The 14,047-nt window shown below is 40.7% G+C and overlaps 1 protein-coding gene across 9 annotated transcripts in view; it reads left to right on the forward strand.

Moving 5' to 3' along the window:
- Positions 1-14,047, forward strand: part of PEX5L (peroxisomal biogenesis factor 5 like) — a 215,719-nt gene that overhangs the window by 187,971 nt on the left and 13,701 nt on the right. For all 9 annotated transcript variants that reach the window (XM_012736993.2, XM_012736997.2, XM_012736996.2 and 6 more), the window contains one exon: positions 13,601-13,717. In XM_012736993.2, the coding sequence (XP_012592447.1) occupies positions 13,601-13,717 (117 nt within the window). The remainder of the gene's footprint in view (positions 1-13,600; positions 13,718-14,047) is intronic.

The following is a 14,047-nucleotide window of genomic DNA, read 5'->3' on the forward strand; positions in this document are numbered from 1 at the left end:
GAAAGTCTCTAAAATATGCTCTTATTACCCATTTAATTCTAGTTTTGAAGATTTAGGTGATCTCTAATTTAAATCTGCTTTAATCGTTCTAGTCCCTGCCATCTGGACAGTTATAAGCACTGGGGAGTTTCCCATATGAAAACAGAGCATATTTGTAGTTTATTTTCATTAAATAGCTAGTTAAAATATGGGACCACAATTACCCCTGAAAACAATCTTTTAATTATACAAATGTCATGACAGCATAGCTTGGATGCAGCAATTGACCTTTACATTTCTCTTGAGTCAGCGATGTTCTTCAGATTCTAAATATCCTTTTAAAAAATAAATCACAAGCTTTATCTCCCAGAGAAAAAAGAAAAAGCCACTAATGCTGTTTTGTCCTCACAGAACTTAAACAGGGTTGTTTTGTGCTCTGCTGGTTGGCAACAACCATTGCCAACCAATATACTGTCTCACATTTCTGTGGACACTCAAATCGTACAAGAAAAGTGTTTTTTTAAAAAAACAATAACACCACCTAATTCTGCTGTAACTCTTCATAGTTTATAGAAAATGTTTGGAAATGAGAGAAGGTTATTTGATTTGGCCGAGATCACACCCCTAGGGAGTGGCAGCACCAAGGCCAGAGTCCATGTCTTCTGACTTCTGGTCCAGAATATTTTTCAACACTCCAGCAATTCCTTCCAGGCTACTATGAGCCCCTTGAGGTTAGGAACTCTTTTTCAGCTTCATAGTCAGAACACAGCACAGAACACAGCTCTGGAGCCTAGGGCTTAATGCATGTTGAATTTATTTGAGATACAATAATTACATGACTTCTTCCATATTCACAATTTAGAGTTTCTCACTTCCCAAGCTCGGAGCACCTTTAGGCCTCACCCTCTGCACTGGGGAAGCTACCGGGCGGACCTTCTCTCTCCCAGCCCCACTTCCTGCCCTCTGCTCACTAGTCACAGACTCTGAGCCCTCCGTGGTGGAGCCCAGAGCAGGGAGGGACAGGAGAAGGTGCCCACCCTTGTGTGGCAGGTACAGTCTTGACCCTGCATAGGCGTTCTCTGGGCTTGGTGGATGTTTAAGCACATTCTCTCATGCTCTGCTTTTGTGGGTCCCTCAGAGATTCCTGCAGAGAATATCCAACTGCAGTTCCCATGAGTAGGTCACCAATCCTAAGCCTTCCAGGAAGGCTTCTAGAGTGAAATTCAAAATAGCTCCAAGTTGCCTTGTCCCTGGATTGCCCAAATCTGATCTGTAAGAAACACACATCCTTGACCATTCTGTTCATAGAAATGCTCTCCCCTGACCCTTTCAACTTTAGCCCTTTTATCAGAGTTATAGTTGAAATGCTGAAAAACTCTGTGTGTGTGTGTTTGTGTGTGTGTGTGCGCGTGTGCGTTATGGTAAAAATATTTTGTCATTACTTTTACAAGCCCTGCATAGGTAGCATAAGTAGTCAGGCACCTATTGTTTCATTCTATTTTTCAAGCTCTTTTGGAACCACAGACAAACTTAGACTTAAAGAGTCCCATTTTAACATTCTATTGTAGTTTCCCTCGTTCCTGATAGAAAAGAGGCTGGAAGCAGTATCAGTGACCTTGTATTTCCAAACAGAATGAACTCGGTTTGTCTAAGAAAATTAAGTGACAAGAGACAAACAGAAGAGCTCTGTTCTGCTCTTCCCTCCAGCCAAGATAATATTTGCCAAGCTGCAATATCAATTGATTCTTAAATCTCAGGACAGGTTAGAGAGGGGGAGAGGAATGAGGAGAAACAAAGTTGCATTAATGAAAAGAGTACATGAGGAGGAATTAGGAGATGTGGGTTCTGGCCCTGGTTCTGTTACTGACTAGTTATTGACCTTGAACAAGTCACCTGTGAAGGTTAAATTAGTTAATACACTTGAAAGCTCTTAAAAACTCTACATATTCAAGTGACAATATTGTTGCTCTTAGTGAGAAGCAATGCCATTTTATCACTAAATCCTCTTATTTCCTCACTTAGAAAATCTCTTAGAGTCACCCTTTCCTCCTCTTCTTTCAACATCTAATCAAACAACAACTCCTATTGATACTATTAAATATTTTGCAAATTCACTCATTTCTTTCCATCTTTACTGCCAACACCCTGCTCTGTACTCTGGCCACCATCCTCTCTTATATAGACGACTGTTAACAACCTCATAACTGGTGTCACTGTCTCCAGTGTGGAGACTAGAATGCCCTACTTATTCCGTTCTCCTCATTTCAGCCACAGTAATCTTTCTAAAACACACATCTGAATAATGACTTCACATTTGTCCTTAGAATAAAGTCTAACCTCACTGACCTGACTTTATAATATCCGTTATGATCTCGCACGTCCCTGCCTCTGCATCCTCAACTCTGACTCCTCTGCTTTGATATCTACACCGGTGTCATCATCATCAGTTCCCAGAGTGGGTCAGGTCATCTCTCTCCTAGCTTTTGCATATCCTGTTCCTCCTACCAGAAATATTCTTTCCTCACCCCATTAACCCGGCTAGATTCTGTTCAACCTTGGAGTCTCAGTTGGCTGTTACTGCTTCCGAGAATACTCCCAAACTCCTAAGTCCACACTGGGTTCTCTCCTCTTTGCTCCCAGAACATCTTTCCTCCCCCTCCTCCCGGCCCTTAGAGTGCCGCGTTGCGTCTGTCTGTGCCCCACTGCACTGCACGCTCCACTGGCAGGACCGGCACATCTCTTATTCGCCGCTACACCCTGGTGACTAGAACACTGCCTGCCACGGAGTAGGCTTGTCCGTGATGTTTGCTGAGTGAGTGAAGTAAATGTGAAAATATATATAATAAATTACTTTGAGAAGATGCTACCCTTCAAATTTTATGAATGACCTCAATCAAAGAGGTTCCATAGGGGGAAAAATATATTTATAAAAATCCATTTTATAAAGACATTGGAAAAGTACTACTGTCTTGTACATATTAGTATTTCTTTTCGAAAATGTTATGTCTGACCTTTCAAAATGTATTCCAAATTACATAACAGCTGCTAAGACCAGTGCAGGTATACATCATTTGTTAAAGTCCAGCAAATCTTGCCAGGATAGCCACGTAACTGAAAATAAAGGACTGTGAATCCAGCCATAGCCTCCTCTCCTCTGTTTGTCAGGCTTTGTGGAAACGAATATTCAGACAGTGGAATTTTTTTTCCTGGGCCAGTAGAATCTATGGCTGGCATTTTTTGTGACTCTCTTTTGTGTTTTGATACTGGGAATGAGGCAGTTGCTGCCAAGACACTAGATCGAATGCCTATTATCCTTGGCAGACAAAATATTTTTTCTGTTTCTATCCAAATTAAACCTCATGGGCCAATAAATCAATACAGAAGGAGAATGTGTGATGATTTTGGCCATCTGGAATTTTGTTAAGGCATTGGTGGATGTTATCGAAGTCACTTAGCTCCACTGTAGCCATAAATAGCTGGATATTAGCTCGAGGTAGCATGGACATGCCCACCTTCCCACGTGATACCACCACCACCGATCCCGGGCTGAGGAACTCCCTGCAGCTTTCAGAATCCTTGACTTTCTGTTGAGTCAGCCAGTTTGATGTCAGTTTCAGGAAAGCAGTTTCAACCCTTTTCCTACCTAAAAGCTTCATAAGATAGCAAACTGGATCTAAAGTCTGTCTTCACATCTAGTCAACCATTGTGACAATCCTGTAGTCATAAAAATAAGGGAGGAAGTCAGAATATCAGTGCAATATTCAATACAAGCGATTTCTATATTGGACTTTTCCTGCCAAAATGACTGAATCAGTTTTTTTTTTCTTTAAATATCCTGAAATAATGGGGAGAAAAAAACTATTTCTACAAAGTGGAAAGTAGTATCTACATGGTATTAGATATAGCAAGTCTAAATTCTTTTTCACCAAGGAAACTATTACAAGGGAAACTGCTTCTCAACTAATCCCTCTGGTGGCCTTTCCCTGTATCAAAGGAAAAAGGAAGAGGAAAGAACTGGTTTATGTCTAGACCTCCCAAGGTTGTTTTAGTTGTAGCCATAAATGCAACCCCCTGCGTGGGCACTTTCTACATTCTAAGCCAAGTGTTTTACATTCTTAGCTTCACTCAGTGCCTACAACAGCCCTACCAAGACAGTGTTATTCCCATTTTAACCACTTCAGTACCAGCGACGACTATAGTTGACAGCCACAGATGAACTCGCACAGCCAAGAGTCAACTTTAGCCGACAGCCGTGATATGACTTTTCTAATTTTCATTTATCAAAATAAAATTATGAACATTTAAAAATAAAATAATGAAAACATATATGTATATGTTACCTATTCTGATTTACATTACAAGTAAAGCTGCCTGTAAAGTAAAACAAGCTTTCAGTGCTTTAAAGCTTTCCTCATCGCACAAGAGCAAAACGGATTCATCGTCAATGCACAGCACAAACTATCGTGCAGACTATGAGTGCCGGCTGTGGGCAAGGTGTCGCGGCCAGTGAGCACCGTACGGAAGTGGTTAAGGTGGATAAACTGGGACACAAAGAGACTCAGTCACTTGCTCAAAATCACAACACTACTAAGTGCTAGAACTGAGATTCTAACCTGGTCTAACTCCAAAACTCCTGCACGAATCACTATTCCCGATATAAGGCTGTGTTTGGATGCTGTTAGCTTTGCCATCCCTGAACCAACCATAGAACTTAAAATTTGTTGGTCACCAGAAAATAATTCCTTTACGGAGATTTTCTCCTATTCAATTGTTTGAAAAGCAGCAACAGTAAAGGAAATCAGAAGATTGGGGGAGGAAAGGTCAGGAACTACCCAGAAATGCCACTAATAAAATAGCTGTTTTCATTTTTTCATGTTTCCTTCAGTCTTTGTCCAATCTGTATACATAATTATATGTAGTTTCAAAGGTCATTTTCAATGACTAGTTAGTATTGAAAAGATAAATATATCAAATGAGTTGTCTTCTCAAAAACATAAAAAATTTATTTTAATTTTTCCCTCCACATTTGGTGTTTCATTTCCCTTTCTGGAATAACAACAACAAAATCTTGAAGAAATCTGATTCACACAGCAGATGTGGGAATGAGAAAACCTGCTGGCTAATTGGAGATGCGTTTCACTGGAAACAATCACATAAAAACAAACTGTGTTGTTAACTCCTGTCCCTGAGAGCCGGTCTCAGGATACACAAAAATTATCCCATCAGAGGTCTGTTTTTGTGTAACTTTAGATGCTTGTACCATGGGTCTTTATCTCAGCATTTTCCAAGTTACGTTCTCGAGAACCCTGAACACACACACAGAGATACACACACAGCTCAAGGTAAAATGCACTTAGGACTTCTGCTTGCAAGCTTATAGCCCCTTCTCAGAGTTGTAAGATGAACATTAGCATGCAAAGATCCTGGGAAGTCATGCAGCAAGGCGCTTGCTGACTTCTGTCCAGAAATTGTAAAGTTAGTTACCTACAGCGCCAGGCAGGTAAAGGTAAGGACCTGGACGCAACTGTGATGAAGTGGAAACCACATGCACCACCTGAAGGTCACTGCTTCTAGAAATATAGGCCTTGTATCAACAGATCTTCACAAAATGTCTGAAATCTGGGTTTTTCATGTGAAATTTCACATCAAGGATGAGAGAGGAGAACACGTCTCTATGCTAGATCTGCTAAAGAAAACCAGAGCCGTGAAGTAGTTGAAGCAGTCAAAACATATTTTACTCAGGAACTATTGCAACAGGGGAAAAGAGACCTCAGTGTAGAACTGGGCTCAATTCCAAATACACGTTGGATGAGTGGGGATTTATAGCCAAGGAGCAGGGGGGTGGTCAGTGGATGGAAAATCACTAACAGGAAACGTCAGGGGTAAAGGGGATTCTGGGTAAACTGACTGGACAGGACTCTTGCTGAGGGCAGGCCAGAGTGATGAGACATCACTTGGGGGTAGAGGGATAAAGAATTTGATTAGAGGTAAGTAGATATCAAGGGGTAGCATTTTTTTTCCTACACTGATTTAGCAGGGTTCTTGCTGAAATCAGACTCTGTAAAGATGGACACGGAAACCCAAGGCTTAGGTCTAGTTGAGAAGAGGGCTCAGAGGAGCCTGACTAAGGTCTGGCCTATAGGCCACCAATCTGCAGCCTTTGATTTAACCCAAAGTATCTCAAGCTCATTTGGCCACAGAACTCTTCGTTCCTAGAACACTCTTTTGGGAAATGCTGCCATACTTCATTAGCCTGAAAACCTTTCAAAAAAGCCCCAGCAGTGAAGTCCCATCTCTAAGCCTAGTCTTCCTCCCAGACTCCAGTCCTTGGACCTAACGTAGTGAAAGATGTTCCAGTCACTATGGCTGTATAATAAATTACTCAGAACTTGTGGCTGAAAACAACAGTATTTATTTTTGCTCAAAGCTCTGCAATTTGGGTAGGGCTCGGAAAGAACAGCTCATCTTTGTTCCACAATGTGTCAGGATGGCTTGAAGGCTGAGAGGTATGGCAGGAGGCTGGAATCATCTGAAGGCTCGCTCACATGTCAGACAGAGTATGCTGGTATTTACCTGAGATGTTACTGAGAACACCCACATGTGGTCTTTCTTTGAGGCTTGGGCTTCCTTGCAACATGGTAGCCAGATTCCAGGGATGAGTATGCTGAGGCAGAGGCAGACCGAAGCTGTATCACCTTTTATTTAATAAATAGTACCAAGCCTCAAAAATCTCACCAGGTCATTTCCACTGCATTCTATTTGTCAAGGCAGACATTGGAAGACAGGGCAATAGGTCCCCTCTTAATGGAGTAAGGCAAGGTTCTGAAGAGGATGGGGGACCAGAAATACTGCTGTGGCTGTTTTGGGAAGATGTAATCTACCCCAAAGGGAAAAAATGAAATATTCTGCATTCTGGTTCTGTCGTTTACCAATAATAATGTGACACTGAGCAAATAACTTCATTTCTTTTTGCACCATATTATTCACCCCGTCCTGAATTACAGTTATTGCTATTTTTATTTTATCATTAGAGAGTGAGCTTCTCTAAAGTAGCATCCACATCTAGGTGCTTTTGTTTTGTTTTGATAATCACATAATGCAAAACATGTAGTCTGGGTTTAGAAGATATGTCTAATACCTTATTTTTAAAAACTAGTAGCAGTTTCCCAGTAACTTTTCACTACCTGTAGATATGGCTAAAGGAAAAGAAGCCCCTTTTGGAACAGAGCCACACAGAGTTCACTGTGCACACACTGGCTTCCTTTATCACATGACTTGTCATCACATGGAAGATGAGACAAGGCTAAAAAGCAGGGACCCTCTCCCCATCTCCTCCTGCCAATAGTAAAGTAGCCCTGGTCACCTGCCCCTACTTGCCCAAGAGCAGCCAAAAGGCCTGTGTGAAATAAAAACAGCCTCTGAGAATCTGGACCCACAAAACCTTACTCCCAAAGCAGCAGGAAGCCCCAGACATATTCCAGTGACATTAACATTAATGGCTGTTCTTTTTTGTGACTGCAAATACCATAGGAGCCAATACCACAGATATAATCATGTGAAATTTCAGTTCTGCAAAGACATTCCTTCGCTAATAAACGTGCTAAAAGCCTTTCAAAAGTGACTTCTCCCCATCTGGACAACAGATTTTGCTCTTTGTTCTTTAATATTCCATTCCTCTTTGCACCCTTGCCAGGTTAGAAGGAAGAGAAAGGAGAAAACAGAAAACTATCTTAGATTCTCTCTGTAAGAAATGGCTCTTGATTTTTTTCTGACAAACTGCTTGAACCTTGTGTTATTTCCAGCTTCCTGTGCCCATTCCTCCCCTTGCCATCATTTCCAATCTCTCCTCCCCACATTTCTGCAGCCACCCTGCTGTCACATTGCTTTTCGAGAGCCTCGGGCTATATCCCAGGTGCCTGCCAGCATCTGCAGTGACAGCTGACTCCATTGAAACAAGGAAGAAGCATGTCTATCCCAGAGGCAACCAGAGAATCTGTGTTGAGTGCTAGTACCGATATTTTTGTTTTGCAACACTTCTGAACCACACAGTTTACATAGTTTAAGGGATTGCATTCTCTTTCTGTCCTGGGAAATATTCCTTTTCACTTATGAGTAATAAAATAACACGAACTGCCTATTCCTTAGCTCTTAGATGTTACAAGTTCAAAGCACTTCCCATGCATTGTTTCACTTAATTCTCATTACCACTCTAAGAGACTTTTTACATTTTGCAGATGAGTTAAAGAGGTGAACTAAATTGTCTAAGGTCGCATGACAAAGGGCATGAATTCCAGCCTATTCTACCTGAAACCGAAGCCTATCTGTTTTCTTCCCTACACAGTTTAGATTGAGAAAAAGGAATGCATGACAGATCCATTTTTCATTTCATAGAGATTTTATTTACTTTGAGCTTTCCTGTTTGACTCAATAAATCAGTTCATTAATAACATTGTCACCAGAGACACTTAGGGTTGTTAGGGACCAGAGAATTCAGTAGGTCAAACCTCTATTTGATTTGGGAATTGCCTTTACAGCACTCCTCACATTGTCATTCTGTCTCTGAAAACTACTAATGTGGGGGAACTCATCCTTCTGAAAAGGAGGGAGCTCATTCCAGTTTCAGGCAGTTTTGTGTTGCATTTGATAAAAATCTGTCCCCCTGGAACCGCCACTTATTCATTTGTCCTAGTTCTGCTGTCTGCAAAACAAGCCTGGGGTGGCTCACTCAACTCTCATCATCCCCTGACTTCCTTTAGCAGAGGAATTGCTCCTTTACCCATTCTTCATAAGCAGGGTTATTCCTGCCCAAGGTCATTCTTGTCTGAATAGACTCCAGTTTGGCAATGAGCCTCACACTGTGGGACACCCAGGACTGCACCCAGAACTCAAAGTAATTCTGACCAACCAACATTCTATCCCATTCTCCATCAGAGCACTGCACATCTGTGATTACGGCCCAAGCTGAATATGTTCTTTGGTCAGCCACATGGAATTCTCAGCTAGTGTTGAGCTCTTAGTCAACAAGAGATGTAGTGGATGGGGACATTCAGGCACTGTTGATCAGCCTGGACTACTGGACCGTAGGGCAACAAAGACCCACACTAATCTGCACATAATTTCACCTCAACAAAAACTGTTTGTTGTGCCAAATACTTTATCCAAACTTGCATAGTGGCTTTCATTTCCTGCCATGTAAAAGAGGCACTTTCTTTTATTCTGTATCTGCAGAGTTAGTTGGTTTGGGTTTTTTTACATTTGGATCCAGTGGCAGCTAATCAATGGGCACCTGAAAAGTCACAAAGAAAGCTAAACACCTCACAGGCAGAACCGGCATATAACTTCACATTGATCAGTTCTTCTACAACACAACCCAGGATCTTTCTGACTAACAATTACATTGGATCACAAAATCAGAATATTTCTATGTTAACTAGAAGATGACTAATATGGACTGGTGGATTGAAACTGATAATATGCTGCCACCCCTTTAAACTTCCTGGCTCTAAAATAAATTGCTTATTTTTATATTCTTTATATTTAATTAATATTTAATTTTAGTCTGGCACTTATGGAAATTTTTGTTTTCCAGTTTAACAGTCAAAAAAGGGAAGCAAAAATTGTCAAATATACTATTGGGATAATATTTTAAAATATAATTATTTGAGATGAGAAGCCCCCTTCAAAAAAATGTGATTCTGTACTAAGACCCTCCTTCCCCCTTATTCCCATCTCAGTTAATTTGTGTAGACGAAGAAGCCGAAGCTGCTATCTAATGTACCTATTCTTCTCACTTTACAAATGAGGAAATATAATGTACAGATGAATTAAAAATGACTGACTCAAGTTCACAGAGTTAACGGTGGCTTCTAGCACACATTTCTCTTCTTCCAAACTACTGCCACAGTATGTCAGTGTTGAAGGAATTCAGAGGCAATTCAAACTGCTCTAGTGTAGGGTCATTGAAGAAAACAGGATAGAGGAATTGAAATTGAAAAGAAGTAAGCCTTTCTTAACCAAATCTTACTTTTCCACCAAAATAACACATACTAACAATAGAAAATTTGGAAATGCTAAAAAGTACAAGAAAAGGTGATGAAATAAATTACTCATAATCCCATCTCATAAAAGCAGTGCTATTGGTGCATTTCTCTACAGTCTTTTTCCCCAGCCCATTACTGTTGTGGTTTTTCTATCATTGTAATGACACTACTTATCAAGGAACATTATAACTCAAGGACTATTCAATGTTATCATAAGCTATTCATAAACATCATTTTAATTGCTGCGTAATACTTCATTATAGAGGCTTTGCAATAATTTTCTTAGCCTTGCTCCTATTTTTGAATGATTAGGTAGAAGAGAAAGATTTAAATAAAGAGCAGGAAGGTGTCCAGAAGAATGTGTATTTATAGAAGATTAAAACACCAAAATACTCACAGTATGTATATTTGAGCTTTGAGGTTGTGGGTAATTTTTGTTTAATCATTATATTTTTCTCAATGGTACAAAAACACTAGTAAGAATATGTACATTTATTGAGCATCTATCACATGCTTTATGCCACAGATGCACTTTCTCATATAGTTGTCATAACAACTAACCAAAACCACTATTAAATCTTCATTTTAAAGATAAGGGAAATGAGGCTCACAGAAATTAAGGGACTTGCAGAAGGGCAATGACAAAGCAAGAATTTGAACCCAGGTCCATCTGAAGAGAAAGCTACTGTTCTGCACCACCACACTGCATACCCCAAGTTTTTTATGAGTATGTACTATTATTACCATCAGAAAGTTATTCTTAGAAATGGAAATGGAATACAAATAATAATTTGTCTCTGATATGACCAGATAACTTGTTACATGTAGAGTATAAAACACAATCTACCAAAATCCCAGAACAGCTAAGAAAATCATCAATAAATAAAATCCCTCTGGTCTTGTCTAAAATGTTTGAAATTCAAATATGCTTCAGGTTTCTCTAAAATTGATTTAAAACAGGAGGGAAAAAGCAGCGTTAATTGCAGCTACGTGAATGAAGTCTGGATTCCGAGACAGGATGAAAATTGATTATGCTAAAAGTAGTCTTCTGTAATTAAATGAAAACTGTGCTGTGCACTTTAATTAGTCAGCAGTAACTCATTTTAAGTGGTAACAGTAAGTCCTGGTGTATCTCATTAAATGAGAGCCTGGCAGCCCCACCTCAGATGAGGTTCTGTCTGTTTTCCACAGCAGTCTTATTTTTGCATCTACTGCTCTAATTTCAAACCACAGGAAAGGTGACACATCCTTTTGTAACTCCGATGTACACATTATGAAATCCTCCTCATTCTCTCATTCAGAAGACTTCTAATATGCTTTCACTTCCAAGGACTCCTGCTACAGGAACTTATTTGCCTTAGAAAGTTTGTGCAGTCATTGGCCTTTCACATCACCCAGTGGGCATGTGGGAAAGCCAGTAAACACTACAAAATTCACTTGACAGACCTTTCTTCATTTCTAATGCAGCCAAGTTAAACCTGTATCTTTGAAAAGCTATTAAAAAATTGAGTCCCCCCCCCCAAATTTTCTCCAAATCTCTAGTATCTAATAATATTCAGGTCTCATAGTATTTTATTTTTTAAAAAAAGGAAAGGTATTTTTCTTTTTTGTTTTTTAACCTCATTTTTTTAATTATGAAAGCAAAGTATGCTCATCATAGAAAATTCAGAAAGTGCAAACAGTGTAAAGAAGCAGGGAAAACATCCCCCCTCATCCCTTAGTGCAAAGACACATTTCTATTAACATGGCAGCATATGTTCTCCTAGTCTTTTGTCTAGCCATTGCTTTTGTATAGTTGAGATCATTCTGTCTGCACAATGTACTATTCTACTAGAAAAAGCCATTAAAAAGGAAATGTTGAATGTTATTCCTAACGTTAGCCAGGGTGCCTAGTGGCCATTTCACATACGTCCAGCATCTTGGACACAGACTGTCGAGATGCCTGATGCTCTAAGCCTTCATTGAGGGACGCCTCTGTCTAAGGGACTCATTTCTGTAGTGGGAACCAGAATGCTGGACATAATAAAGGAGGCGAGCAAGACCTACTATTTATTTAGTAGCCAAGGATTGATCACATTGAGCTGGCCCTTATTCCATTAACATTCGTATCTGAAAGAAATAAGGTTATAATTGCCATTCAGAGCAGCTCTGAAGAGTTCTCACTTCAGGACAGCCACCACCCTCATAGACCAGGAGGATTAAAAGGTGAAGGTTAACCTCAAGGACTTAACCTCTACATCCTGTGTTAACAGGATACAGGACTTAGAATCATAGAAATTGAGATTTGCAGGTAAAGAGCATGAATCTTCGTTGCAGATATGGATGTTCCAGGAATACCCATTTTGTTGTCTTTAAAGAAAATAAAGTGGTTTCCAAGCATCTGTCTTACCAAACTGGCAGGTAGTTAGTTTCGGGCATAAAATGTGGAAGGCTTAGGTAGTGCCAGAAAACAAGGGCAGAGACCACCCTGTTGTTTGTTGTGGTGATGGCTAACAGCCGCCCAGGCTCAAAGTGGCTCCTTGAAATTCAGTTTCTGTTTCCCTGCCATGTGGATCAAGGCTTGAGCCAGCCCCCCAGTCACACCCTCAGTCATCCACTCTGAGGTCAAGACAATTTGCCTGGGAAAACCCTAAAAGCTGAGTACTAGTTTCCTGCTAACCAGAACCAACCACTCTCCATCTCTTTCCCCACCCTTGAAAATTCCCTGTCTCTCTTAAATTTTTTAAGATACTAGCTCCTTCCTCCTCCCCTTGGGACATCTAAAGTACTCCCTTCAGGCCTAATAAAATAGAAGCCAGCCAAGGACAGCTCTTAGAGAACAATTCTGCTTCAGACGAGGACACACACCTTCCCTGAAGTAGAGAAGAGCAAACGGTCTGATTTAGCCTCAGAGAAGACATATGGGGAAATTTTAAGGGGAAAAAACCCACAAAGTGATATTTTTCAAAAAAATCACCCTACTGTAGAAAGGACCTTGAGGAGGATTCATTCAGGTTCACACGAGGGGCCTTCATTCGTTAGCATCAGGAGGCCAGGTTTGCCATAAGCTGTTAAACGTGGGTTTGGGAGCCAGATGGGATTGGGATCCTGTGAATGCGAGCTTTGGGACCACAGCATACCCCTCTAGGCTCAAGTTTTCTCCTAGCACAGTACTTGGCACAGAATAGGATCAACTAATGTTACCGTCCCTTGTCCAGGAAATGCCCAGCCAGTCCCAAAGCTGTTTTTCTAGTTCCTGAGATGCTCACAGCAACTCTGAGAGAGGCCCCCCTTCCTAAAATGTGTGCCTAATGCCCACACTTGAAACTCTGTACAAGTAGTGGCTTTTTTGCTGAATTTGATATAGATGACTCTGGTCCTTCAAGTGGTAGTTATTTTCCTGCTGGAGAAAGTCACAACTAATCCATGTCAACACTTTGGCCGCTGAGCACCCTCCAGAAGCTCTCCAACCATGAGTATCGTTGGATGTGGCCAGCTAGAACAGTTTGTTCCTCCTCAGAACTCACTTTGGTCTACTAGCAAAACTGTCTCTGAATGATGCGTTCTTAAATCAATCTCTCTTCATTTTTCCTGTCTCCCAGTCAGACACAGAGTTCTGGGATAAGATGCAAGCAGAATGGGAAGAAATGGCCCGGAGAAACTGGATATCTGAGAACCAAGAAGCCCAGAACCAAGTTACAATCTCAGCTAGTGAGAAGGTAACCAATTCTGTTCTTAAATGGTTTTCTCAACCTTTCTGAATCATATTTTATAGATTGGTCGGCAACTGTGTTGTCCAAAATCCAAGAATTAAAAAGACAATTTCATGTCAATCTGACCTAGAAGAAATTCTGACAGATAGAGACAATAGTGAAGGCAGCCAAACTGGAATGAAATGCTTTTATTTTTGTAAGTGCTCAGACAGACACTTTGGCAGCCAACCAGAACCTTGCTCATGATTGCCGGCTGGTCACTGAACTAACTGACATTGAGGGTAGGTTGGAACAAGAACTGGGCTCATCTCGCAGTGCTTTGCAGCCAGTCACATG

This window comes from Microcebus murinus, chromosome 1, assembly GCF_040939455.1.
Source record: "Microcebus murinus isolate Inina chromosome 1, M.murinus_Inina_mat1.0, whole genome shotgun sequence".
In the NCBI taxonomy this organism is placed as follows: domain Eukaryota; kingdom Metazoa; phylum Chordata; class Mammalia; order Primates; family Cheirogaleidae; genus Microcebus; species Microcebus murinus.